The sequence below is a fragment of the Hypanus sabinus genome, unplaced genomic scaffold (assembly GCF_030144855.1).
Source record: "Hypanus sabinus isolate sHypSab1 unplaced genomic scaffold, sHypSab1.hap1 H_1, whole genome shotgun sequence".
In the NCBI taxonomy this organism is placed as follows: domain Eukaryota; kingdom Metazoa; phylum Chordata; class Chondrichthyes; order Myliobatiformes; family Dasyatidae; genus Hypanus; species Hypanus sabinus.
In genome coordinates this window covers 1,237,795-1,265,147 of record NW_026779040.1, presented here as the reverse complement: position 1 = coordinate 1,265,147, position 27,353 = coordinate 1,237,795, and the positions used below count along the sequence as shown (strand labels likewise).

Sequence of the window (27,353 nt, the reverse complement as noted above, 5' to 3'; positions counted from 1 at the left end):
CAATGTGCGTGATCTGTTGCACCTGTACAAAAGAATAAAATGTTTGATTTTTTTCTTTTTTTTGCGCATTTTGGGTCAATTAGGAAAACGTCATCAAATTTTGGCCTTAAAAACTGGCATTTAGGTTGGGTTTCCTGCTGGCAAATGTCAAAACGAGGCAATTTGACCCAAACAGTACGTAAGGCTTTCTAATGATCTTTTATACGTCATTTGGAGAAGGAAGTCGGAGGATCAGAACGGGAGTGCAGCGGAAGTCATTTTGATTTTTTTCTTATTCTCATCGGAGTTAAGAGAGGCGGGAATGCGCAGGCGTGTGACGTCGCGCAGTAAAGCGGTGAAGATTTAAAAACGACACAGCCTTATACAGCGGGCACCGTCGCTTGCGGGCAGCGGAGTGAACCGATATGAAAGTGGAGACTTAATGGCTTTGGCTCAACGGGCTTAGGCGGAAGCGGGCGAGCCAAGATAGGTTTAGGTTTCAGTTTTTCCTGTTATTTGAGGAAAGGGGAAGTGTGAATGTGAGGGCAGCTTGTTGTCTTCGGTTTCCGATGTGGGAAGTCCTGGACTCTCGTAACGTTCCAGACTTTAACATCTGTGCCTGGTGCGCAGAGCTGCAGCTCCTGAGGGACTATGTTAGGGAAATGGAACTGCAGCTCGATGACCTTTGTCTGGTCTGGGAGAGTGAGGAGTTGATAGAGAAGAATTACAGGCAGGTGGTCAAAACCGGTGCCACGGGAGACAGACAGTTGGGTTAGGAGGGGGAAGGGAAAGAGTCAGGTACTAGCGATTACACCTGTGGCTGCACACCTTGACAATAAGTACACCTGTTTAAGTACTGTTGCGAGGACAGCCTACCTAGGGAAAGGAACAGTGGCCGTGCCTACGGCACAGAGTTCGGACCTATAGCTCAGAAGGGTAGGAAAAGGAAGAGGAAGGCAGTAGTAATAGTGGGCTCAATATTTAAGGGGTCAGATAGGCGATTCTGTGGACGCAATCAAGAAACCCCGATTGTAATTTGCCTCGCTGGTGTCAGGGTCCCGGAAGTACCTGATCGTACCCAAGATATCCTGAAGAGGGAGTGTGAGGAGCCGGAGGTCTTTGAACATATAGGTACCAATTACATAGGTACAAAAAGGGAACAAGTCCTGAAAGCTGAATATAGGGAGCTGGGAAGGCATTTGAGAAAAAGGACCACAAAGTTGGTCAACTCGAGATTACAGCCTGCGCCAGGCCGCAGTGAGAGTAGGAATGGAATGAGGTGGAGGATAAATGCGTGGCTGAGGGTTTGGAGTAGAGGACAGCGATTCAAGTTTCTGGATCATTGGGACCTCTTTTGTAGAGGTCACACTTGGATCCCAGGGAAACCAATATCTTGGCGCGGAGATTTGCTATGGCTACTGTGGTGACTTTAAACGAGGGATGCTTGGAGGGTGGGAAGAAATTTGAAGAGACGAGGACAGACTGGGTTAGCTCACAAATAGAGAAAGCTAGTTGACAGTACGTGAGGGAGGATAGGTAGGGGATAGAGAAGGGCATCGCTCAGACGGAAGATGTAGGGGAGAAGGAAAAAATAATAAATCTGTTTGCACTGTTAGGGATAAACAGAGAGGAAGAAGTGGACAGTTTCTTAAATACATCTATTTTAATGCTGGGAGCATTGTAACAAAGGAGGATGAGCTTAGAGCATGGACTGATACATGGAAATATGATGTAGCTATTAGTGAAACATGGTTGCAGGAGGAGTGTGATTGGCAAATAACTATTCCTGTATATCGTTGCTTCATATGTGACAGAATCGAAGGGGCAAGAGCGGTAGCTGTTGCATTCCTTGTCCGACAAAATATTACAGCAATGCTTTGGCAGGATAGATTAGAGTGCTCGTCCAGTGAGCCAACTTGGGTGGAATTGAGGAATAGGTGATGAGTAGTAACACTGATAGGAGTGTATTATAGACAACCTAATGGGGCATGAGAATTGCAGGAGCAAATTTATAAGGAGATGGCAGATGTTTGTAGTAAGCACAAGGTTACAATTGTGGGAGATTTTAATTTTCCACACATAGACTGGGAAGCCCATTCTGTAAAAGGGTTGGATGGTTTGGAGTTTGTAAAATGTGTGCAGGATAGTTTTTAGCAGCAACACATAGAGGCATCAACTAGAGAAATGGCAGTGTTTTGACATCCTCTTAGAGAATGAGATAGGTCAGGTCATGGAGGTATGTGGTGGGGAGCACTTCGGGTCCAGTGATCACAATAACATCTGATTCTATATAATTATGGAGAAACATAGGACTGGATCCAACTGGGTTGAGATTTAAAATTGGGGAAAGGCTAATTTTGAGGAGATGCGAAAGGATTTAGAAGGAGTGGATTGACACAATTAGTTTCATGGAAAGGATCTAATAGAGAAATGGAGATCATTCAGAGGTGAAATTTTCAGGGTACAGAATTTTATGTTCCTGTTATGTTGAAAGGAAAGATTAGAAGTTTGATAAAACGATGGTTTTCAAGGGATTTTGGAAACTTGGTTCGGAAAAAGAGAGATATCTACAATATATATAGGCAGCATGGAGTAAATGCGCTGCTGGAGGAATACGAAGAATGTAAAATGAATCTTAAGAAAGAAATTAGAAAAGCTTTAAGAAGATATGAGGTTGCTTTGACAAGTAAGTTGAGAATAAATTCAAAGAGTTTCTACAGTTATATTAATAGCAAAAGAATAGTGAGGGATAAAATTGGTCCCTTAGATTATTAGGGTGGACAGGTATGTGTGGAGCCAAAAGAGATGGGAGAGATGTTGAACAATTTCTCTTCATCGGTATTCACTAAGGAGAAGGATTTTGAATTGTGTAAGGTAAGGAAAACAGGTAGGGTAGTAATGGAAACGATGCTGATTAAAAAAGAGGTTGTCCTAGAGCTTTTACAGAATACGAAAGTGGATAAGTCTCCGGTACTGACAGGATTTCCCTACTAGGACCTTGAGGGAAGTTATTGTAGAAATATAAGGTGCTCTGACAGAAATATTTCAAATGTTATTCGAACCGGGGTTGGTGCCAGAGGACTGGCGTTTTGTTCATGTGGTAGCGTTGTATACAAAGGGTTCTAAGAGTAAACCTACCAATTATCGGTCTGTAAGTTTAATGTCAGCGGTGGTTAAATTAATGGAAAGTATTCTCAGAGATGGTATACATAATTATCTGAACACACAGGATCTGGTTAGGAAGAGTCAACATGGATTTGTGTGTGGAAGTTCATGTTTGACAAATCTTCTTGTTTTTTTTTTGGAAGAGGTTACCAGGAAAGTTGACAAGTGTAAATCAGTGGATTTTGTCTCTATAGTCTTCAGTCTGGCCTTTGACAAGGTTCCACACAAAAGGTTAGTTAAGAAGGTTCAATCGTTAGGTATTAATAGTAAAGCAGTAAAATGGATTCAACTGTGGCTGGATGGAAGATGCCAGAAAGTAGTGGTGGATAACTGTTTTTTCAGGTTTGAGGCCGGTGATTCGTGGTGTGCCTCAGGGATCTGTACTGAGTCCAATGCTGTTTGTAATATACATTAATGATCTTTATGACGGGGTGTTAAATTGGATTGGTATATATGCAGATGATACTAAGACCGGTGGCGTTTTGGATAATGAAGTGGGTTTTCAAAGCTTGCAGAAAGATTTAGGCTAGTTAGAAGACTTGGCTAAAAGATGGCAGGTGGAGTTTAATACTGATAAGTGTGAGGTGCTACATTTTGGTATGAATAATCAAAATAGGACATTCATGGTAATAGGTAAGGCATTGAGGAATGCAGTAGATCAGAGTGATCTAGAAATATTAGTGCATATTTCCCTGTAGGTGGAATCTCATGTGGATAGCGTGATGAAGAAAACCTTTGGTATGCTGGCCATTATAAATCAGAGCATTGAGTAATAGGAGTTGGGATGTAATGTTAAAATTGTACAGGGCATTGGTGAGACCAAATAGTTACTGGTGTGTGCAGTTCTGGTCACCGAATTGTAGGAAAGATGTCAACATAATAGACAGAGTACATAGGAGCTTCACTAGAATGTTATGTGGGTTTCAGCACCTAGGTTACAGAGAAAGGTTGAACAAGTTAAGTCTATATTATTTGCAGCGTGGAAGGTTGCGGGGGGACTTGCTAAACGTATGAAAAAGTTATGAGGGGATTGATAAAGTTGACGTGGATAGGCTTTTTTTCCCATTAATAGTAGGGGAGATTCAAACCAGAGGATATATGTTGAGAGTTAAGTGGCAAAAATTTAGGGGTAACACAAGGGAGAGCTTCATTACTCAGCAAGCGGTAGCTGCGTAGAAGGAGCTTCCAGTAGAAGTGGTAGAGACAGGTTCGATTTTGTCATTTAAAAAACAAAAATGAATAAGTATATAGCCAGGAAAGGATTGGAGTATTCTGGGCAGGTAGGTAGGTGGGAGTTCATGGGAGTAAGCGTTCGGCACGGCCTAGAAGGGCAGAGATGGCATTTTACCGTGACGTAATCGCTATATGCCTATATGGTATATATCAGACTTCGGAGCCGACATGGTGCCCGAGGACTAGAATCTTTGCAAATATCACTGCACTCTTTAAGAAAGGCGAATGGTAGCAGAAAGAAAAGCATAGAGTAGTTAACCTGACACGAATAGTTGGGAACATGTTAAATTAAATTGCTATGGACGAGGTTATGGAGTACTTGGTGACACAGAACAAGATAGGACAAAGTGAGGATAATTTCCTAAAGGAAAAAAAAATAATCCTGCTTAACGAACCTGTTTGATTTCTCAGCAGAATTTTGGTTTCCTGCCTTGTTTGGCGTAGTGTTTGTTATATTTTCTATTTTACACTCGCATTAAAATCTGTGAACTATCGAACTGCTTCAGTGTGTCTCCCTCCGCACTTGGGCCATATCGGAAACTGGTGCCATCAGAGGTGCAAAGGGATTGTGAAGGTTAAGTTAGAGCTTCAGTTTCTGATAAAGAAGGTTAATGCAGTTTTTGGAATTTGATTCAAAGCGGAATTGAATATAAAAATGAAGGGAAATGCTGCAGCTTTAGAAGACTACACTTAGTGTATTGTCAACAGGTGTGGGGCCAGAAACAATGTATTGTCATTGGAGATTGTCCAGAGGAGGTTCACAAGGATCATTCCAGGAATGATGAAGTTGATATATGAAGATCGTCTGTCAGCTATGGACCTGTACTCAGAGTAATTTTGGACGAATGCGGGGTAATCTCATTGAAACCTATCGGATGTTGAAAGGACCATATGGGTTGGAAGTGGAGAGGACTTTTCCTCTGGTGTGAGTATCCAGAACTGAAGGCCACTGACTCAAAACACAGGGGCTGTGTTTTAGAAGAGAATAATGGAGGATTTTTTTTTAGCTATATATTAATTAATCTGTGGAATGCTGTGCCACAGACGTTTGTGGTGAGCGCAATTTCCAGCGTAAATTTAAGGCGTAAGTTGATGGCTTCTCGTAGCCTATGGCGAGAAGTCAAGTACACGGCAGAGGCAGCCATGATAGAAATGCCCTAATCGTGCCTTGTAGTCTTATGGTCTTACAGAGATGGTTCAGAGGTAGTTCACAAGATTGATACTGGGAATCAAAGTGTTGTAATACAATGAAAGTAATATAATAGTTCAATGCCTGTACTCGCTGGATTTTGGATTAGGTGGAGAGAAGGGGGTGGGGGGGATCTTATTGAAACTTTTCGTATTTTAAAAGGCATTCAGCGAGAAAATGAGGTTTGGAATTATACCATGATGGAAGAGCCTAGCACGAGGAGATACAACCTCACGATAAACAGTGATGCGGGAAAAATTTTTCATGGATTCGTGGAGTGTCTTACCGCGGGAAGCCGTAGACAATAGGTGGAAGTGTGCATTTAAGACAAGGATTGATTGGTTTTTGATTAGGCATCGCATTAACGGATATTGGTAGAAGGTGGGCAGGGAGGTTGAGAAGACCAAAAATGGATGAGCCATGTTTGAATGGCGGAGAAGGCTCGATGGACAAAATCGCCTAATTCTACTCCTAAGTGTAATGGACTTTTGGATTCCGACAAATTAGGCCAATGTGCAATAGCAAATGCAGATGGAGTGCAATGTCGGAAAGGTATAATCATGCAGTTTATCAGCAGAAATATTAAAAAAAAGTAAACTATTTTATAAATGGAGAAATACGTTCCAGAATACTAGGTACAAATGGCGCTTGGAGTCTTGGTGCAGCATCCTGAGAGGTTGACAGGTGAGTCTTCTGTGAGGAATACAAGTGCGATGTTGGTATTTCAAGAAGGCTAGAACGTAAAAAGGATGTAACGTTGAGTCTTTCCAAATATCGAGTGAATACTCATTTGGATTACTGTGAGCAATTTTGCGCCCATTATCTTACAAAGGATGTCTTAACACTACGGATGCGGAGGAGACCTGATGGTCCAAATTGTCGAAGCATATTTCTGTGTCACATGGTTTAAACCACCTTCATCTGTTTTGGTAAAATTTGCGAAGTGTTATAAAAGCCTTTAAAACTGAAACAAGTTTTAATGCTTTTCTTTTTCTCTAGAGGAGTTGATACTCACACGAAAAGCTCAGATTTTTTTAACACCATATCAAATACAGAATGTTGACAAATCTCAGCCACTTCTTCTGAATTTAAATGAAGTGAAACGACATCAAAGATGTAAACCTGGTTCTCCCCAAATATGGCTTGACTCGAAGAGTTTTATCCCGCAACGTAACATCCCATCACTGTTTGTTTTCGTTTTTTTTCAGTCTTCCAGAACATGCCCATTTTGTTCATTTTAAGTAATTTATTCTGATTTAGACAATCATTGTCCGAGTGTTATTTTGATTATTTCTACTAAATTCAGTCACATGAATTGTGCGATATTGATTTCAAAGGCAACATCTGTACGCATATGAATATCACCACTGTCCTGTAGGAAAATTGTTCTAAATCTCTATAAATGTAACTTTAGCTCTCTGGCAGAACGTGTAATTTTACAAAACAACTTTTGTTTTGAATTGCAGGTGGAGTCAAGGTATGTTTTCTGCTTTTTCGTTTGATTACTTTTATGTTTTAATTCGAAATAAAACCCTTTATCTTTGGGCGCAATTCAATATTATCGCTTATAGAAGCGTTTTATCTAAATCATCCTTGGTAAATCGATGCAGTTATCTGAGGTCCTTTCATTATTTTTATTTTTATTTGAGAGATCGTGCAATGTTATCACTTCTATTTTCTCGTCAATTTGCGTACCTCCACCCCAGTCCCTTCATGTTATAATCAAACATCTTTCGATCAGGTACTGGCTCGATAACACACCAGCCTCCTAAAGTAGATGAAGGTTATGAGGAAAAAAGCCAGAAGTATGAATGTGACAATCCAAAAACCGGTGCCGGGAAGGAAACTGGAAAGGGTAAGTGAAATGTTCAGAAGAAGCGGTGTACTTCATAAAGTTAAGACGAGTCGAAAAAAAAAGTGTTGACTTTCTCCTTTCCTGCCTTCGTGAATGTGTAAATAGTTTCAATGGTTTGATACTATTACTTTTTAATTCTGTTAAAAGCGAAATCCTCAAAAGAAAATTGTTTGTTATCCGAAACATTCCAAGATATTTAAGAGAAAATGATATGGGAAAATGGGAATAAATCTCACATTCATTATTTTGGATAAAGTAACTAGAAATTACTCCAGGCTCCTTTCTTTTAATGACTGGGCTCCGTTTAAATCGGGAACCGGAACTGTACGACAAATATACATACAGCTCCATAATGGTTCCTCAAGACATTGCTCAACGGGGAAGTAATTACTCTGGAAGGAATCAAACAAAAGATATAATGCGATAGGGGAGTATTCGAGATTGTTTCTTAGAAAAGTGTTCACATTTTGACATGACAGAAATACATACTTTATTGATCCCGAGGGAAATTGGGTTTTGTTACAGTTGCACCAACCAAGAATAGTGTAGAAAACTAACTATATAAAACAGGAGACTAAGGTCCTTTAACATCTGCCGGTCGATGCTTAGGATGTTCTACAAGTCTGTGGTGGGCAGTGCTATCATGTTTGCTGTTTTGTGCTGGGCCAGCAGGTTGAGGGTACCAGACACCAACAGAAGCAAAAAAGTCATTCGTACTACCAATGATGTTGTGGTTTGGAACTGGACTCTCTGACGGTGGTGTCTGAAAAGAGGATTCTGTTCAAGTTGCATGTCTTCCATCCACTCAATAATGTAGTCGTTAGTCACAGGATTACATTCAGCCAGACACTCATTCCACCGAGATGCATCTGTGAGCGTCATAGGAAGTCATTCCTGCGTGTGGCTGTCAAACATTACAATATCCGCCGTACACTACTGCTACGAGCCCGCGAATTGGCATCGATATGTTGTTCCAGTTAAGATGAGAGAGATAGAAATTGACAGACAGGGTGTGGAGTGGTGTTAGGCGTGGCAAACGTGCAAAGTAAAAAGACATGTTTAGTGTGGACTTCCTGCAAGTTGCTGCTTGATGGTCAATATCAACTTGTTAGGCTGGGTGCCCAGGAGTGTAATTGTAAGATGCTCGCTTGAGGAATGGGACCTATTCTCTGCTTCGGTCTGTAAACGTCCAAAGATTGTTCTCGACAAATACAATTTTGTGGATACAACCACTCATTGATAAGTCTTCAGTAACATTTGTTTCAATTAAATACACACTGTTGCAGTTTGAAACTATGTAAAAATAACGATACTAAAATACGTTAGAGATTCTTGCCGATTTTATATGTCATAGATGACATAGTACCGAATGCCCGGCAGTCACTGCTCATGGTAATCTAAGCTGTTTGTTCAAAATGTTTCTCTCCTACTATATTTAAAACGTTCTCTGCAGGGTCTGGTGGGATTGCGGACGAGCGCGGCACAGAAAAAAAAGAAAAATGTCCCAGCGGAAATGAATCTGACATAACAGAACAGCAAAATAAAACAAGTGAAGAAGATACTGCAAACAAAGCAGAAACAAGACCTGCCGAAGATAAGCATGGCGCTGGGAACGAAAATGAAATGAAAGTTACAGAAAAATGTAATAACGATCCAGAAGCTACCGTAGAGCAGGGACATCTCGGCACAGGGGAGGACAGAAGAATTATAGAGGGTGAGTTCCCCTTCATTCTGTACTAACCGTGCACTAACGGTGTTTCTACTTTCATTGTAATATATCGGTGTTTTCTTATGTGAATAGAAGTAATTAATTGCCGGCAGAACTCTGCTGATAAGGCAGCATATCTGGAAGGAACGAGGTTTAACAGAAGAACATAGGAACATCAGAGATAGGAGCAGGAGTAGGCCAATCGGCCCCTCAAGCCTGCTCTGCCATTCAACAAGATCATGGCTGATCCAATCTTAACTCTAGTTTTCACCGAATCCCACAAGACAACACTGCCAACCTACAGGGCACCATGCCGCCCATTTTATTTTATTATTCATCCCGCCCAAACCCATGTGAACACCCAGGGGAAAAAAAAAAAATTGGCAATTGAGGAGAAAAAATATGGAAAATTCCTCTCTGACCCATCCAGGCTATCGAAAACTTGTCCAGGAGATCACAAGGCTGATCTAAACCTAGCCTCATGTCCACTTACCTGCTCGCTCACCGTATCCCCTAATACCATTTTTATCCAGGAAAATGTCTATCTACGTTTTGAATTTATTGAGTGTAGTAGCTTCTACAGCTCTGTGGGGCAGTAAATCCCACAGCCCCACTACCCTCTGAGTGAAGAAATGTCTCCTCATCTCAGTTCTGGAACGGCATCCCCTTATTTTAAGATTATGCCCCCTAGTCCTAGTTTCACCCATCATTGGGAATATTCTCCCCGCATCCACCCGATCAAGCCCCTTCACAATCTTATATGTTTCATTAAGATCGCCTCTCATTCTTCGGACTCAAATGAGTAGAGTCCTAATTTACTCAACCTCTCATCATACATCAAACCACCCATCACCGGAATTAACCTAGTGAACCTTCCCTGCACTGCTTCGAAGGCCTTTCTTAAATATGGACACCAGAACTGCACGCAGTACTCCAGGTGTGGTGTCACCAATACCCAGTACAACTGCAGTAAGACCTCCCTGTTCTTATACTCCATCCCACAAGCAATAAAAGCCAGCATTCCATTGGCCTTCTTGACCACCTGCTGTACTTGCATACTATCTTTTTGTGTTTCCTGCACCAGGACCCCCAGATCCCTTTGCACAGAAGCACTTTGCAGTTTCTCTCCATTTAGATAATAAATTGTTCTATTATTTTTCCTGCCAAAGTGCAAGACCTCACACTTGTCAGTATTATATTTCATCTGCCAAATGTCTGCCCAATCACTCAGCCTATCTATGTCCCCCTCCAGTGTTTCAATGTCCTCCACACTCATTACACTCCCTCCCATCTTTGTGTCATCAGCAAACTTCGATATGTTGCACTTAGTCCCTTTCTCCAAATTATTAATATAGATTGTAAAGAGTTCGGGTCCCAACACCGACCCCTGCGGAACACCACTAGTCACCAAAACTAGTGTTCAGGCAGAGTTTCACGAGAGGTAGTACAAGATGGATATGGTGTTGTGTGGTTGATGTAAAGTAAATGACCAAGAAGGAGATTTGATCAATGCAGAATTATTGTAAATTGACAATTGATGCACACTGCTAATATTCTCGGCACATTGCCTCTCTGTGTAACTCCAAGTTGCGGGTTTTAATAACACGAGGTATTTTCTGTTCTGCCCGCCCCGTCACCAGCGTCAACTGCTGGATGGCAACAAATATATTTAGTGGAATACGCACAATCGTTCATGACTCTTCAGCATCCTTACTCAAAATGATTAGACGCTAGTAGACTTTGAAACAGCTTAATGGATTAACGGTCGCAGCAATACCAGAATGTTGAACATAACCAAGTTAGAACATATAAGGTAAAGGGTAGGACACTGAGGACTGCAGTAGAACAGAGGGATCTGGGAATACGGATACAGAATTCCCTAAAGGTGGTGTCACAGGTAGATAGGGTCGTAAAAAGAGCTTTTGGCACGCTGACCTTTTAAATCAAAGTATTGAATTTGGAGTTTTGTGTGCAGTTTTAGTCACCTTATTACGAGAACGATATCAATATTAATAGGTTTGAAAGGGAGTGGAGAATGTTTACAAGGATATTGCTGGGACAGAGTTACAGAGAAAGTTTGAATAGATTAGGACTTTATTTCGTGTAGAGTAGAAGAATGAGGGGATTTTTGATAATGGTGTATAAAGTTATGTTGGGTATTGATAGAGTGAATGCAAGCAAGCTTTTTCCTCTTAGGCTAGGGGGAAAAAAAAACGAACAGAGGACATGAGTTAAGGGTGAAAAGGGAAAAGTTTAAAAGAAGCATTAAGAGGAGCTACTTCACACAGAAATGAGTGGGAGTGTAGAATGAGCTGTCAGTTGAAGTGGTGAATGCAGGCTCACTTTTAAAATTTAAGAAAAACTTGGACAGATACCTGGATGAGAGGGGTATGGAGGGATATGGTCCAGGTTCGGGTCAATGGGACTAGGCAGAAAAATGGTTCGGTACAGCCAAGAAGGGCCAAAAGACAGGTTACAGTGCTGTAATGTTCTATGGTTCTATAAGCAGACATAAATAGGCAATAGACAGTAGGTGCAGGACTAGGCCATTCGGCCCTTCTAGCCAGCACCGCCATTCACTGTGATCATGGCTGATCTTACACAATCAGTACCCCGTTCCTGCCCTCTCCCCATATCCCTTGATCCCGCTATCTATGAGAGCTCTATATAACTCTCTCTTGAATGCATACAGAGACTTGGCCTCCACTGCCTTCTTGGGCAGAGCAGTCCATATATCCACCACTCTCTGGGTGAAAAAGATTTTCCGCATCTCTTTTCTAAATGGCATACCCCTTATTCTTAAACTGTGGCGTCTAGTTCTGGACTCACCCATCAGCTGGAACATGTTTCCGGCCTCCAGTATGTCCAATCCCTTAATAATCTAATATGTTTCAATCAGATCCCCTCTCATCCCCTCTGAAGCGTGTGGATGTCCTTTAAGGTATTGCTCAAATGTTGAATTCATGAAAATGCAGGAAATTCTCAACCTTTTCAGTTAACCTTCCTTGCCAAAGACGCTTCATCCAATCTGCTGTTGTTTGATTTCCGTGGCTGCTTCCAAAATCTTATCGGTTGTTTCACCTAAATTTCTTCACGTTCGTTTCTCTCCTTTTCTTTTTTTATTTCTAATACGAGTTTCTCTGACTGTAAGAGTAGTCCATTTCACAATTTGAATGTGCTTCATGATGTTGCCCTTGAAGACATTTTACTATATACCACCGCTTCTTCTGGAAAACGGGACTGCAAAGGCGATATAACGCATGGAGATCGAACAGGAATGCTACAGCAGAGAGTGAGAGAGAGAGAGAGAGAGATAACTGTAGCTACGAATATGCCTACAGTTGGAGAGTGCGTGCAACACAGACACAATCTTGGAGGAAAACAGCTGTCCAGGCAGCGCCTATGCAGAATAGTATAGTCAGCAGTTCGACAGAGACCGTTCGTCGGGACTCTGAGTCCTGATGAAGTGTATCGGTCAGAAACGTCAACAACTTCCTATCTACCATTGATGGTGAGTTCCACCAGAATTTTGTGTTTGTTGCTTGGATTTCCACGATCTGCAGATTTTCTCCTGTTTGTGTTGGTGAGTGCGTTTTGCTTATTTTGTTCTAAATAACCGTCCATTAATGTCGGAAATTAATTATGACATGCAGGCCTATGAGAGAAAATAGTCAAAGCATCACTGGCATAGCAGTCCAGTGGATTCTACTTCGCACTTTATGTTTATATTTGTGTGCCAATTGCCTCTGATCTGGTATGTGATCAAAAACCTTTGTGCTATTCGCTATTTACAGAAAAAGCAGCAGTGGAACCATGCCAAAACATCTGGATGCCTGTTTTCTTCGTAATATCAGTGATAGTGGGAATATCTGCTGTAGGTTTGTTGTCTAGCTACTGGATCAGAACTAAACGTTTTAAGCTCGGTAATGAACGAGCTGAAGGTGAAAATGACAGCACTGCTGGACCCGACATAACAGATACTGGTCGACCACAAACAGCTTTGAGCAAGGCGAAGAAATCTGCACGTGGTGAGTCTGCACCAGCTAAGCAACTAATTTCTTCCAAAAAAAAGAAAGATTTGTTGGCTGTGCCGAACCATTTTTCTGCCTAGTCCCACTGACCTGCACCTGGGCCATATCCCCCCAAGTCCCTCTCATCCATAAACCTGTCCTTGTTTTACTTCAATGTCAAAAGTGAGCATCTGGCAGATCATTCCACACTCTGCGTGAAGAAGCCTCCCCTTAATGTTCCCTTTAAACTTTTCCCCCTTCACCCTTAAACCATGAACTCTGTTTTTTTTTTCTCCCATGGCCTCAGTGGAAAAACCCTGCTTACATTCACTCTCCCTATACCCATCATAATTTTATACACCTCTATGAAATTACCCTTTATTCTCCTACGCTCCAGGGAATAAAGTCCTATCCGATTCAACCTTTCTCTGTACCTCAGTGTTTCAAGTTCTGGCAACATCCTTGGAATCCTTCTGTGCACACATTCAACCGTATTAATATCCTTCCTGCAATTAGATGACCAAAACTGCACACAGTACTCCAAATTTGGTTTCACCAATGTCTTATACAACCTCACCATTACATTCCAAATCTTATATTTTCTTTAATAAAGGCAAATGTACGAAAAGCTCTCTTTTCAACCCTATATACTTGTAACGCACTTTTAGAGAATGATGTATCTGTACTCCCAGATCCCTCTGTTCTACTGCACTCTTCAGTGCCCTACCATTTACCTTGCACGTTCTACCTTGCCCTGACCATCCGAAGTGCAATACCTCACACTTGTCCGCATTAAACTCTATCTGCAATTTTTTTCAGCCCCCAACTGTTCAAAATCCATCTGCAAGCTTTGAAAATATTTCTCTCTGTCTACATCTCCAATTTCTGTTTCATCAGCAAATTTGCTGATCCATCTTACCACATTATTATCCAGATCATTGATATCGAAGGTTCCTTAGTCCTATTTGTTTTGTCTTTAGCCCTGACAGGAACATGCAAACTCTGCACTCTCAAAATTTCTCCTTTGAAGTCCTCCCACTTACTAATCACATCCTTGCCAGAGAACAACCTGTCCCCGTCTTCGTTTTTTAGAACCTTTCTCATTGCTTCTAATTTGGCCTTTTTTCCAGTTTAGAACTTCCACCCGAGGACCAAATCTATATTTATCCATGATAATGTTGAAACTAATGACGCTATGATCACTGGAACCAAAATGTTCCTCGACACACGCCTCCTTCACCTGCCCTAACACATTTCCTAATCGGAGATTTAATATTGCATCCGCCCTAGTTGGTGCATCTATATATTGAGTTAGAAAACTTTCCTGAACAGATTTCACAAATTCTAACCCATCTAGACCTTTAACAGTATGGAAGTCCCAATCAATGTGTGGAAAATTAATATCCCCTACAATCACAAGTTTCTGTCTCCGGCTTTTGTCTGTTATCTCTGTGCAGATTTGCCCCTCCATTCTCACTGACGATTCGGTGGTCTATAATACAACCCCATTAATGCCGTCATACCTTTACTGTTTCTCAGCTCCACCCATATGGCCTCAGTAGGCAAGCCCTCCAATCTTTCCCGCCGAAGCATTGCTGTAATATTTTCCTTGACTAGCAAAGCCACCAACCCCCACCCTTCATCCCTCTGCCTCTATCAAGTCTGAAACTTCGGAACCCTGGAACATTGATCTGCCAGTCCTGCCCCTCCTGTAACTAAGTTTCAGTAATGGCTATGATGTCATAATTCCATGTGTCAATCCAGGCACTCAGCTCATCTGCCGTTCCCACAATACTCCTTGCAATGAAATATACACACCTCAGAAGATAGTTTCCACCACACACAACCTTACTATTTATGACATTGCATGAACTATTAACGTCATTTATTTTACCCCCTTTCCACTGTCTACTCTGGCACTCTGGTTCCCATCCCCTGTAAATCTAATTTAGACCCTCCCCAATAACACTAACAAACCTCCTTGGAAGTATATTGGCCCCCTTGTAGTTCAGGTGTAACTGGTCTCTCTTGTATAGGTCCCACCTGCCCCAGAGGAGGTCCCAATGATCTAGAAATATGAAACCCTGCCCCCTACACCAGTTCCTCAGCCACATTTTCATCTTCCAGAGCAGCCTATTCTGACCCTCACTGGCACGCGGAACAGGCAGCAATCCGGAGATTACTACCCTCAAGGTCCTGTTTGTTAACTTTCTACCAAGCTCTCTATACTCACACTTCTGAACCTCCTGACTCTTTCTACCTATGTCATTGGTACAGATGTGCACCACGTCATCTGGCTGATCACCCTTGCTGAGTGTGTGTGTGTGTGTGTGTGTGTGTGTGTGTGTGTGTGTGTGTGTGTGTGTGTATGTGTGTGTGTGTGTGTGTGTGTGTGTGTGTGTGTGTGTGTGTGTGTGTGTGTGTGTGTGTGTTTGTGTGCGCGCTTGTTGTTTCAATATTATAGATATATTATGGATGTAATTTATCATAATTGCGTTCGAAATATAAGGGTAGAATATATGAAATATCGGATTACATTCGTTCGATATGGAAAGTATGTTTATTGTCATGAGCTTTTCTGCACGAGTTCACTAATTGCAGAATCGGAGTGTACGTTTGCAATGCCATCCTGGAAATTCTGGCTACTTCATCTGGCAATTACTATACCAACTGTTTGTTACATAACTTGATTATGATGTTTTAGTGCAATGTTCCCTGTTGGTAATTATTTATTTGCTTAATTTACAGATACATATCGTAAGACAATAGAAGTAATCCTATTGTAATTGGTAGTGATATAAAACTATAATATTGCTGAATGTTCAAAATCAGAGACAATTAAAATTATTTCTTGTCAGATGGCAATCACCCTTTATTTAGAGTGCAATTGAGTATGTATACGCTGGAACAACTCACAGAGCCATTCAATTGCTTACTTATTTTTCATTATCTCTGAAGGGATTCTTCAATACAAATATAATCTCCGAGATCAAAGTAGAAAAATGAAAATGCCAAAGTTACGTTTAATTTCTGACATCTATACTGACCCACTGATTATCCTGACACCCTTTGAGCATGAGGATGAAAAAGGAGGAAGTCGTAATCACGTTCAGGAAGTTCAGATCAATGAATTATTGAAAAGAAACAGCAGTGATTCCGATAAGACCAGCATCAGCGTCGTCTATGGGGCTGCAGGGACAGGGAAAACCACTCTATTACAGAAGATAATCCACGACTGGGCCACGGGAATGAAATACCATCAGTTCAGATTTGTCCTTCATTTTAAAATTCAGAATTTAAACGCAATAGAAGGAAAAATAACGTTAAGTAGATTGATAATTGATGCATATCCTGACTTGGAAAATTACCTGGATCATTTGTGGATGGAACCCAAACGCTTATTATTTATAATTGATGATTTGGACCAATTGCATCGACCCTTTATTTTCTCTGATGTTGAAAGAAATAGAGATCTACAATATAGATGTACCGGACCACAGTCTAATTGTTTAGTAAACGACATCCTACGCAGCCTCCTTCAGGGACAGTTTCTCAAAGGCTGCTCAGTGCTGATTACTTCCCGGCTTTGGAAGCAGGAGACGCTACATCATGTAACAGTAGATTCAACTTTGCAAGTCATGGGATTCACTTCTGAGAAAGTGCGGGCATATTTTTGCCGTTATCTACGCCATGAGCAATACGCAAAATGTATTGTACAATTCAATGAGCAGAATGACATATTGCGAAACATGTGTAGTAGCCCTCTATTTTGTGTCACTCTCGCCTCGTCTCTGGAGTGTCACCAACCACAAAGAGAAGAAGAAACAACAATGCCCGTTATAAACCATACCCAGCTGCTCTTTGACTATGTACTGCTCCTTCTCAGAGCATGTGGATATGACGACAACACAACCAAGAAGTGTTTAATTGAAGTCGGCGCATTAGCCTACAAAGCAATTAGGCGTAACTCACTACTATTTTCGATGGAAGCTGATGAATTAAGCGATCTAAATCTTTGCCCTCCCAATTTAACCTCGACCTTTATGATCCAGGATACGGACAAACAAAGTTGTGGTGCTGTTTACGGATTCAGGCATTCTGTTGTACGAGACTTTCTTGCTGCATTTGCGAACATATTATGCACTCCAATACCTCGACTAAAAGGTTTACTTGATGAAACGTTTTTGGACACTGATGGCAGATTCAGGAGCTTTTTACTTTTTCTTGTTGGCCTGTCTTCACGGAATTCAATTGATCGCCTGAAGTTGGAAATGGGTACAGACCGTTTTGAGGTCACTTCCTGTATCTCCGAATGGCTTACAAAAAATGTCAAAAGACGACTAATGAACATGGATGGGAGGTCTACACAACGCACGTTTTTACATACACTGTACTGCTTACTTGAATTTGGTGATAATCAAATAACGAAAGAAGTGCTGACTCCCATTTCAGCAATTAAATTAAATAAACTCTTTCTCACATCTCCCGACTGCACAGTTTTATCCAGAACATTAATCTATACTGAGGTGATTGAGGAGCTGGATCTCAGTTCATGCCTTGCACGGCCAGAGGAAATAAAGCAACTGGGACACCTGCTGCAGAAGTGTGTAATTCTCAGGTAATTTGTCAAATATCCCATATATTCCTCATTGAAATACATTCATCGTAGGGATTAATTTGATTGCAACTTTTAGGTTAACTTTTAAATCTTGCGTATGAGCATATTTCAAGATAACACCCTTCATCGCAAGCTATGTGAGGTGGTGTGGAGTAGATGCGTGGCATGGGTCAGACCATTCGTGTTTGAAGTGGGATTTTTTTCTTTATTTACTTGAAATGGGAATTCGGAGTCTAACCAGTAGTCGATGCTGATGACAGCAATTGCCGGTATTCAGTTGTAATTATTTCACCTCACTAACTCGAACGGATTATTTACATAATTTATATCTGCATGCACAGGATTCTATTGTGCAACATGCCAAAATGATTTTCAAAAATATATTTTGGCACGAGGTACGATTATATCCCACCTCTGTACTTTGTCGATCATTAGAGTTAATTGAAACTGTAGCAATCATGGCCAGAGGGAACATTGATTTAATGACATTAGCTGTTAAATTTGTTTTGAAATACCTTCACTGTATCTTGTGGAAAATATGCAGAACGATCTATTGCACAATAATGTTGTGATTTCTGTATCAGGATCAATTAATTATTCGTGCTTATATTGGTTACTTAGATTGAATCAAAATAACTTAGAAGACTCCGGAGTGAAACCACTCTTCAATATTCTGAAGGAAAACGACTGTAAAATACAAACGTTGGAGTGAGTAATAGATTTTAATTTCGTCCGCCAAAGATGAAGAGCTATTAATGAATTAGGCTTCTCATTCGTGTGTCAGCTGTTGTCAAAACAGTCTATTTTATTTAATCTTCGGTGAACAGGACATTGTGGCATCTGTACTACGTAGAACAGCTTTTGAGAACCGAACTTCTACAAAAAAATTCGTTTAACCAGCCAGAATAGATATCTGGAAAAATTCTGGTAGACACATGCGGAATGAGAGTGCTGACAGAAGATGCTAGATACGTAGTTGTTAGAATTAGTCGAGTGGCAGGCCTGAAATAAGTCAGGTGGACTTCTGCATTGTGATCGTTCAGGAGCAGATAGATCCAAGTAACATATTCATAAGATTTGAAAGAGACAGATGCAAATGGACTGAATTGCAAATAGAAATGTAAAAAGAGTTGCAGCTCCTAACAAACCGCGTTAGGGAACTAGAGCAGGAGCTGGATGACCTCCGGATCAATCAATGAGAAGTTTATAGATAAAAGCTACAGGTAGGTAGTTACGACAAAGGAGCAGCGTACAGGTAATTGGGTTACCGTTAGGTGAAGGAAGGGGAAAGGACAGGCAGAACAGGGCTCCCTTGTGGCCATTTACCTCAGCAACAACTATACCTATTTGGCGATGTTGACTTATGTAGGACAAGCTGCGGCAGCCGCTTCTCTGGCCTGACTCTGGTTCAGCAGAAGGGAGTGCTGTGGGAAGAAGAGGAGAGCGGTAGTAATAGAAGACTCGATAGTTAGAGGTACAGACAGAAGTTTCTGTGTTCGCAACAGAGTATCCCGGATGGTTTGTTGCCTCCCGGGTGCCAGTGTCAGGGATGGCTCTGATCGCATGCAAAGCATTCTGGAATGAGAGGGTGAGCAGCCAGATATCATGGTACACATCGGTACCAATGACGTAGGAAGAAAGAGTGAGGAGATCCTCAAGAGTGAGTATAGAGAGCTTGGTAGGAAGTTAAAAAGCAGGACATCGAGAGTGGTAATCTCAGGAGTGCACCCTGTGCCATGTGCCACTGAGGGTAAGAATAGGATGCTCTGGAGGATGAACACGTGGCTGAGGAACTAGTCTAGTTGGGCACTGTTTCAGATTGTAGGATCACTGGGACAATTGCGACCTCTTCTCGGGTTGGTGGGACCTGTACAAAAGAGACGGGTTCCACTTGAACTACAGGGGAACCAATGTTCTTGCAGGGAGGTTTTTTAGTGCTGTTGGGCGGTGGGGGGGGGGTGGGGTGGTGGAGTTTAAACTAGATTTGCAGGGGGATGGGAACCAGAGTGCCATAGTAGATAATGGAGCGGGGGTGACGACAAATTATGTTGAAGTTTCATGGAAAGTTAAAAATAGAAGGTTTGAGTGCGTTGGTAATAATCTTATGAGGTGTGTCTACTTCAATGCGAGGAGTATTGTGGGGAAGGCAGAATAGCTAAGGGCGTGGATTGAGACGTGGAATTATGACATTGTAGCCATTACTTAAATTTGGTACCGGAGGGGTAGGGCTGGCAGCTTAATGCTCCAAGTTTACAATGTTTCAAATGTGATAGAGGAAGAGAGATGGAGGGTGGTGGGGGTGGGCGGTATTATTAGTCAGGGAAAATGTGCTGAGCAGTGCTCAGGCAGGACAAATTAGAGGGCTTGTCTACCGAGACCATACGGTTGGAGCTGAGAATCAGGAAAGGTATGACAACATTAATGAGTTTGTGTTATTGACCACCCAATAGTCTGCGAGAATTGGCGGAGCATATCTGCAGAGAGATAGCATACAACTGCAAGAAACATGAAGCTGTGATAGCAGACAATTTAACTGTCCACATATTGATTGGGAGTCCCATACTGTTAAAGGTCTAGACGGGTTAGAATTTGTAAAATGTGTTCAACAAAGTTTTCTAAATCAGTATACAGAGGTACCAACTAAAGAGGATGCAATATTAGATCTCCTATTAGTTAACGACATAGGACAGCTGACAGAAGTGTGCGTAGGGGGAAGGTGAGGCAGAGCAGGGCTCACCTGTGGCCATTCCACTCAACAACAAGTATACCGATTTGGATATTGTTGGGGGGGGGGGGTTGACTTACCTGTGACAAGCTGCAGAATCCGGATGTCTGGCACTGAGTCTGGTTCTGCAGTGGAGAAGGGAGGTTGGAAGAAGAGGAGAGTAGTAGTGGTAGGGGGCTCTATATTTAGAGGTACAGAAAGGAGGTTCAGTTGTCGCGACAGAGGATCCCGGATGGTTTGTTGCCTCCCGGGTGCCAGTGTCAGTGATGTCTCAGATCGCGTGCACAGCATTCTGAAAGCGTAGGGTGAGCAGCCAGTTGTCATGGTACACATAGATCTACAATGATGTAGGAAGAAAGAGTGAGGAGGTACTGAAGAGTGAGTATAGATAGCTTGGTAGGAAGTAAAAAGCAGGACCTCTCAGGATTGCTAGCTGGGCCACGTGCCAGTGAGGGTAAGAGTAGGATTCTCTGGAGGATGAACACGTGGCTGAGGAACTGGTTTAGGCGGCAGGGTTTCAGATTTCAGGGTCATTGGGACCTCTTCTGGGGCAGGTGGGACCTGTACAAGAGAGACAGGTTACACCTGAACTACAGGAGGACCAATATCCTTGCAGGGAGATTTGTTAGTGCTATTGGGGATGGTTTAAACTAGATTTGCAGGGGAATGGGAACCAGAGAGCCAGAGTGAATAGTGGAGCGGGGATGAAAATAAATGATGTTGAAGTTTCATGCAAATTCAAAAATAGAATTGTGTGTGGTGGTAATAATCTTCTGAGATGTGTCTATTTCAATCCGAAGACTACTCTGGGGAAGGGTGACGAACTGAGAGCATGGATCGACACGTGGAATTATGTCATTGTAGCCATTAGTGAAACTTGGCTATAGGAAGGTCAGGTCTGGCAGCTTAATGTTCTAGGGTTCCGATGTTTCAGACGAGTTAGAGACAGGGGCATAAAGCGTGGCGGAGGGGGCGGGGTGGTCGCATTGCTAGTCAGGGAAAATGTTACAGCAGTGCTCAAGCAGAACAGATTAGAGGGCTTGTCTACTGAGGCTATATGGGTGGGGCTGAGAAACAGGAAAGGTATGAGCACATTAATGGGGTTGTATTATAGAGCACCCAATAGTCAGCGAGAATTGGAGGAGCAAGTCCGCAGAGAGATAGCAGACAACTGCAACAGACATAAAGTTGTGATAGCAGGGGATTTTAATTTTAACCATATAACCATATAACCATATAACAATCAGAGCACAGAAACAGGCCATCTTGGCCCTCCTAGTCCGTGCCAAACCCTTAATCTCACCTAGTCCCACCTACCCGCACTCAGCCCATAACCCTCCACTCCTTTCCTGTCCATATACCTATCCAATTTTACCTTAAATGACACAACTGAACTAGCCTCTACTACTTCTACACGAAGCTCATTCCACACAGCTATCACTCTTTGAGTAAAGAAATACCCCCTCGTGTTTCCCTTAAACTTCTGCCCCCTAACTCTCAAATCATGTCCTCTAGTTTGAATCTCCCCTACTCTCAATGGAAACAGCCTGTTCACGTCAACTCTATCTATCCCTCTCAAAATTTTAAATACCTCGATCAAATCCCCCCTCAACCTTCTACGCTCCAATGAATAGAGACCGAACTTGTTCAACCTTTCTCTGTAACTTTATTGCTGAAACCCAGGTAACATCCTAGTAAATCATCTCTGCACTCTCTCTAATTTATTGATATCTTTCCTATAATTCGGTGACCAGAACTGCACACAATATTCCAAATTTGGCCTTACCAATGCCTTGTACAACTTTAGCATTATATCCCATTTTCCACGTATTGATCGGGACTCCCATATTGTCAAAGGTCTAGATGGGTAGGATTTTCTGGATCAATATATAGAGCTACCGACTAGAGAGGACACAATATTAGATCTCCTATTAGGAAATGAGTTAGGAAATGAACATGGTGACAGAAGTGCGTGTAGGGGAACTCTTTGGCTCCAGTGATCATAACACCATTAGTTTCAACTTGGGCATCGATAAAGATAGATCTGGTCCTCGGGTTGAGATTCTAAACGGGGAAAAGGCCAAATTTGAAGAACTGAGAAAGTATCTAAAAAGCGTGGATTGGAACAGGTTGTTCTCTGGCAAGGATGCCATTGGTTAGTGGGAGACCTTCAACTAAGACATTTTGAGACTGCAGAGTTTGGATGTTCCTGTCAATATTATAGGCAAAGTGAACAAGACTAATGAACCTTAGTTCTATAGGGATATTGGAACTATGATAAAGTAGAAGTGAGAAATGCATAATACGTGTCAGAAACATGGAGCAAATAAGTGACTTGAGGAGTATAAAAAAGTGATAAAACAAAAATGAAAGAAATCAGTAGGGCTAAAAGAAGACATGAGGTAGCTTTGGCAGTCAAGGTGATGGATCATCCAAACAGCTTCTACAGGTATGTTAAGAGCAAAAGGATAGTAAGGGATACAATTGGTGCTCTGAAGATAAGAGTGGTCGGCTATGTACGGAATCAAAAGAAATTGGGGAGATCATAAATGTTTTTTTAATAGGTTCGTATGTACAAAGGAAACTGGCATGGAGTCAATGGAAATAAGGAAGACAAGTAGTGAGGCCATGGAAACTATACAGATTGAAGAGGAGGAGGTTTTTGCTATATAGCGGCAAATCAGAGCAGAAAAATCCCCAGGACCTGACAGGGTATTCTCTCGGACATTGAAGGAGACTAGCGTTCAAATTGTTGGGGCACTGACAGATGTATTTAAAACGTCGGTATCTCGGGGTGAAGTGCAAGAGGATTGGAGGACAGCTCATGTTATTCCGTTGTTTTAAAAAGGCTCTAAAAATACTCCGGGAAGTTGTAGGCCCGTAAGTTTGACGTCGGTAGCAGGTGAATTATTGGAAGGAGTACTAAGAGACGGGATCTACAAGTATTTGGATAGACGGGGACTTGTTAGAGAGAGACAACACGGCTTTTTGCGTGGTAGGTCATGTTTAGCAAATGTATCAGAGCTTTTCGAGGAGGTTACAAGGAAAGTGAATGAAGGGAAGGCAGTGGATGTTGCCGACATGGACTTCAGTAAGACGTTTGACAAGGCATGGGATGTTAGTTAGGTAGATTCAGTCGCTAGATATATATGATGAGGTAGCAAATTGGATTACACATTGGCTCAATAGGAGAAGTCAGAGTGGGAGTGGAGCATTGCTTCTCAGAACGAAGACCTGTAACTAGTGGTGTGCCACAGGGATCTGTGTGGGTCCATTTTTATTTGTCATCTATATCAATGATCTGGATGATAAGGTGGTAAACTGGATCTGAAAATTTGCAGTTGCTACAAAGATTGGAGTTGGAGTGGACAAGGGAAAATCTTGAAGGGCATTTGGATCAGCTGGGAAAATGGGTTGAAAATGGCAGCTGGATAAAATAGACAAGTGTGAGGCATTGTACCTTGGAAGGAAACACCAAGGTAGAACATACTCGGGAGTGCTGTCGAACAGAAGGATCCAGGAAAACAGATACAAAATTCCCTGAAAGTGGCGTCACAGGTAGATAGGGCAGTAAAGAGATCTTTTAGTACATTGACGTTTAAAATTCATATTATTGAGTATAAGAGTTGGAATATTGTGGTGAGTTTGTATAAGGCATTGGTGAGGCGGAATTTGGGGAAGTGGTGCAGTTTTGGTCACCGAATCACAGGAAGAATATTAATAAGTTTGAAATAGTGCAGTATAGGTTTACAAAGATTTTGCCGGGACTTGAGAATTCGATTTACAGAGAAAGTTGAAAACGTTACGATTTTACTTCCTGGAGCGTAGAAGCAAGAGAGGACATTTGATAGATTTATATAAAATTACATTGGGTACAGATAGAGTGAATGCAAGCAGGCTTTTTCCACTGAGGCTAGGAGGTGAAAAAATCAGAGGACATTGGTTAAGGGTGAAGGGGGGAAAGTTTAAAGGGTATATTGGGGTGGGTTCTTCACACACAGAGTGGTGGGAGTGTGGATTGAACTGCCAGATGAATTTGTTAATGTAGGTTCACTTTTAACAATTAAGAAAAACTTGGACAGCTACATGGATGAGAGGGGTATGGAGGGATGTGGGCCGGGTGCGGGTCAGTGGGACTATGCAGAAAAACGGATCGGCAGAGACAAGGAGGGCCAAAAGGCCGTTTTCTGTGCTGACATGTTCTCTGGTTCTAAAAATAAAGAACAACGGGCAAGTGACTTCGTTTGGGCTGAATTGAGGTTGAATACGCAGGCAGATTCCAGAGTTGATGGGGAGACACAGAGGCCTAAAAAATGCTGGAACTTAAAGGAGAAGAAAACGATAGATTGTGATGATGTGCAGATGTAATCGGAGATAATAGGACAAACAAAATATTATCTTCACTCTGCACGCACGTTTGTGAACTAGTGCCAGTCTCAAATATCGATCATTGTTTTCCAGATTTAAATCCTGCCTGGTTCGCCGAGATCCTCAGAAGCTTGCCAGTTGCTCATTTCTTTATGTGTATTTGGACAAAAGAGATATGAAACTGATAAGCAATAGATTTGAAGTGCAGTCGTTTTATTCAGAGCATAAATTTTAAGATATTCGGTCGTTATTTGCCTAGTAGGCATAAATCCACACATGTGTCGGTCTGTGCATAACTCTCTCTATGTTGCTGTGTATGTGTGTGTGTTTGGCCAGACGTTAATTCTTGTTTGCTTTCCATGCAGGCTGCGATCCAACCATTTAACAGATGATTGTCTACAGACTCTTTTCTCCACACTCAGTACAAATCATTCGGTAACGCAGCTGAACCTGAGCAATTCCAGTCAGGATGAGAAGCACGCCAATCAGTTTAGTCTTGAAAGTCTGCACCGTCATGTGGATAATTACGCTCAACAGAAAGAAATCAGGTGCTTATACCTTTGCTTATGTACATTATTTAAATATAGTTTGGAAAGAATTTTGTTTTTGAAACATGACATTAATATCTGTTAAAATGAGAAGTTAATCATTTTAAAATATGGCACAAACAAAATGATTAATAAGACTAGATTTAACAGTTCATTTCTTATAGTACAATATATTGGATAATTATATTCAAACAACACCCAGTAGGCGCTACCTTTTGACTTCTAATTAGCTTTTGTTTTTAACAGGTGGCTACGCTATGAACCTGTTGGACAGGAAACTGCATCAAACGTTTTAATCTTAATAACGGACTGAACGTAAAAAAAGGTTACATTTATTTACATGAATGCAAGTACTCCGTTGTAGATGCGATGCAATTTTTTATGAACAATTCAGTTTACTGCAGATTGAGGATAATGCCAGGGTGTTTGATCACGGTAGGGATAAGAAAAGACAGATGCAGGCAATTCCTCAGAAACATCCGCTTGTTTGCTTGATCTCAAAGATATTCTGCACTGCTTTCCAACTTTACTTGATGCATTATAAAATAACAACGGTGGGTAGAAATGTGATGTAAAGTACATCATACTAGAAACCAATAATAACATGAGACTTCCATGAATATTGGAATGTTGCCACGATGCTGGAGAGCAGCAAAATCTGAAAAATCGATTCGCTCCATGCTACATTACATTTTCTGATGCAACCGTTTGATCAGTGATACTGTATGTATGCAAAATAAGCCGATACAAATTTTGGTAGCATACCATTATCGTTGCTGGGTCTCATCATCGGAATGCTGCGTTATAAGATCCAGTCATCCAGCAGCAGGGACGTTCCTCGCAATTGTGCGTTCGTATTAAATGCTGAATATGAAATGAGATATTACCTGCAAATTCACTATTTCCCAATGGTCTCCCTATGAAAATACATATAAACCAGTGCATTCTTCAATTCAGTGTTGCGTCAGTCGATTTCGCTTTAGGAGCAATGAGCAGAAGTGAGAAGCAAGCAAGTCTATTTGCAATGCACTTTTCAAACACAAGGCAGTTGAAAATGGTGTACATAGAACAAGAGATAAAAATCAAACATAAAATTTCAGACAGTATCTTAGGGAAGTAATTCACTCAAAATAGGTATGCTAAATATCTACTTAGTTAATTAGTCCAAGCCTAATTGATCCTATGATCAAGTACAACGTAAAATGTTTACAGTCTCGACATAATGTGTAATGTTCAGAACAAAGTTCAAAAAATTTACAGCTAATAGCAGGCGATTGGAGTAACTTATTTGCAACGCATACTGCATTGATCCGCAAATCATATCTGCAGAAACACAGCGCCGACAACTCAGGATGAGCACTTTCTGCAGTCTTCTCTGGGTAAGGAAAATGTGAAAATAAAGGATTACGTCACCATGGTTCTATGCATCTGCAGCTTCTCTATCTCTTCCTCCACCCCCTCTCTTTCTCTCTCTCTCACACACATACGAACACACACATTATGGATTTGCTCATTTCCATTACCCCATATATCAGTTCTCTTCAGTAAATCCCTTCATTTTAGCCCTTTACACGTTTAACATACCAACTTTCATTCTTTGCTTATTCTATCATCTCGCACGCACCTGCATCCTCACCTCCACATGTTTTATTTATTATCTGATGACTAATGCCACAAACCTTTTCTGATACTGGCTCCTGAGAACTTTCTTTACAGATCTGACAGGAAGATCTTGCCCCAATGGCTCGAGTGTTTGTTACCAGATGGGTTCCTCCGGCATTTTGTGCATAGTACCTATAGGGGGTTTTACTCTGTAATTTCAGTATCTGCAGAATATCTTGCGTTTTTTTTTCCAAAGCTTTTTTGCATGTTCCTCCCTGCTCTCGGTCCGGCACAAGAGTTTACAGACCAGACATAATTGGGCAATTTTCCGAAAAATTCATGTCAGCTAAGAA

The 27,353-nt window shown here is 41.5% G+C and overlaps 1 protein-coding gene across 1 annotated transcript in view; it reads left to right on the top strand.

The window, feature by feature from the left end:
- Window positions 1–26,350, top strand: part of LOC132386039 (NACHT, LRR and PYD domains-containing protein 13-like) — a 79,527-nt gene extending 53,177 nt beyond the window's left edge. The window contains exons 3-9 of the mRNA XM_059958329.1: window positions 7,308–7,421; window positions 8,875–9,135; window positions 12,924–13,157; window positions 16,098–17,757; window positions 18,379–18,465; window positions 25,216–25,398; window positions 25,645–26,350. Coding sequence (XP_059814312.1) covers window positions 7,308–7,421; window positions 8,875–9,135; window positions 12,924–13,157; window positions 16,098–17,757; window positions 18,379–18,465; window positions 25,216–25,398; window positions 25,645–25,711 — 2,606 coding nt within the window. The 3' untranslated portion in view covers window positions 25,712–26,350. The remainder of the gene's footprint in view (window positions 1–7,307; window positions 7,422–8,874; window positions 9,136–12,923; window positions 13,158–16,097; window positions 17,758–18,378; window positions 18,466–25,215; window positions 25,399–25,644) is intronic.
- Window positions 26,351–27,353: the final 1,003 nt, after the last annotated feature.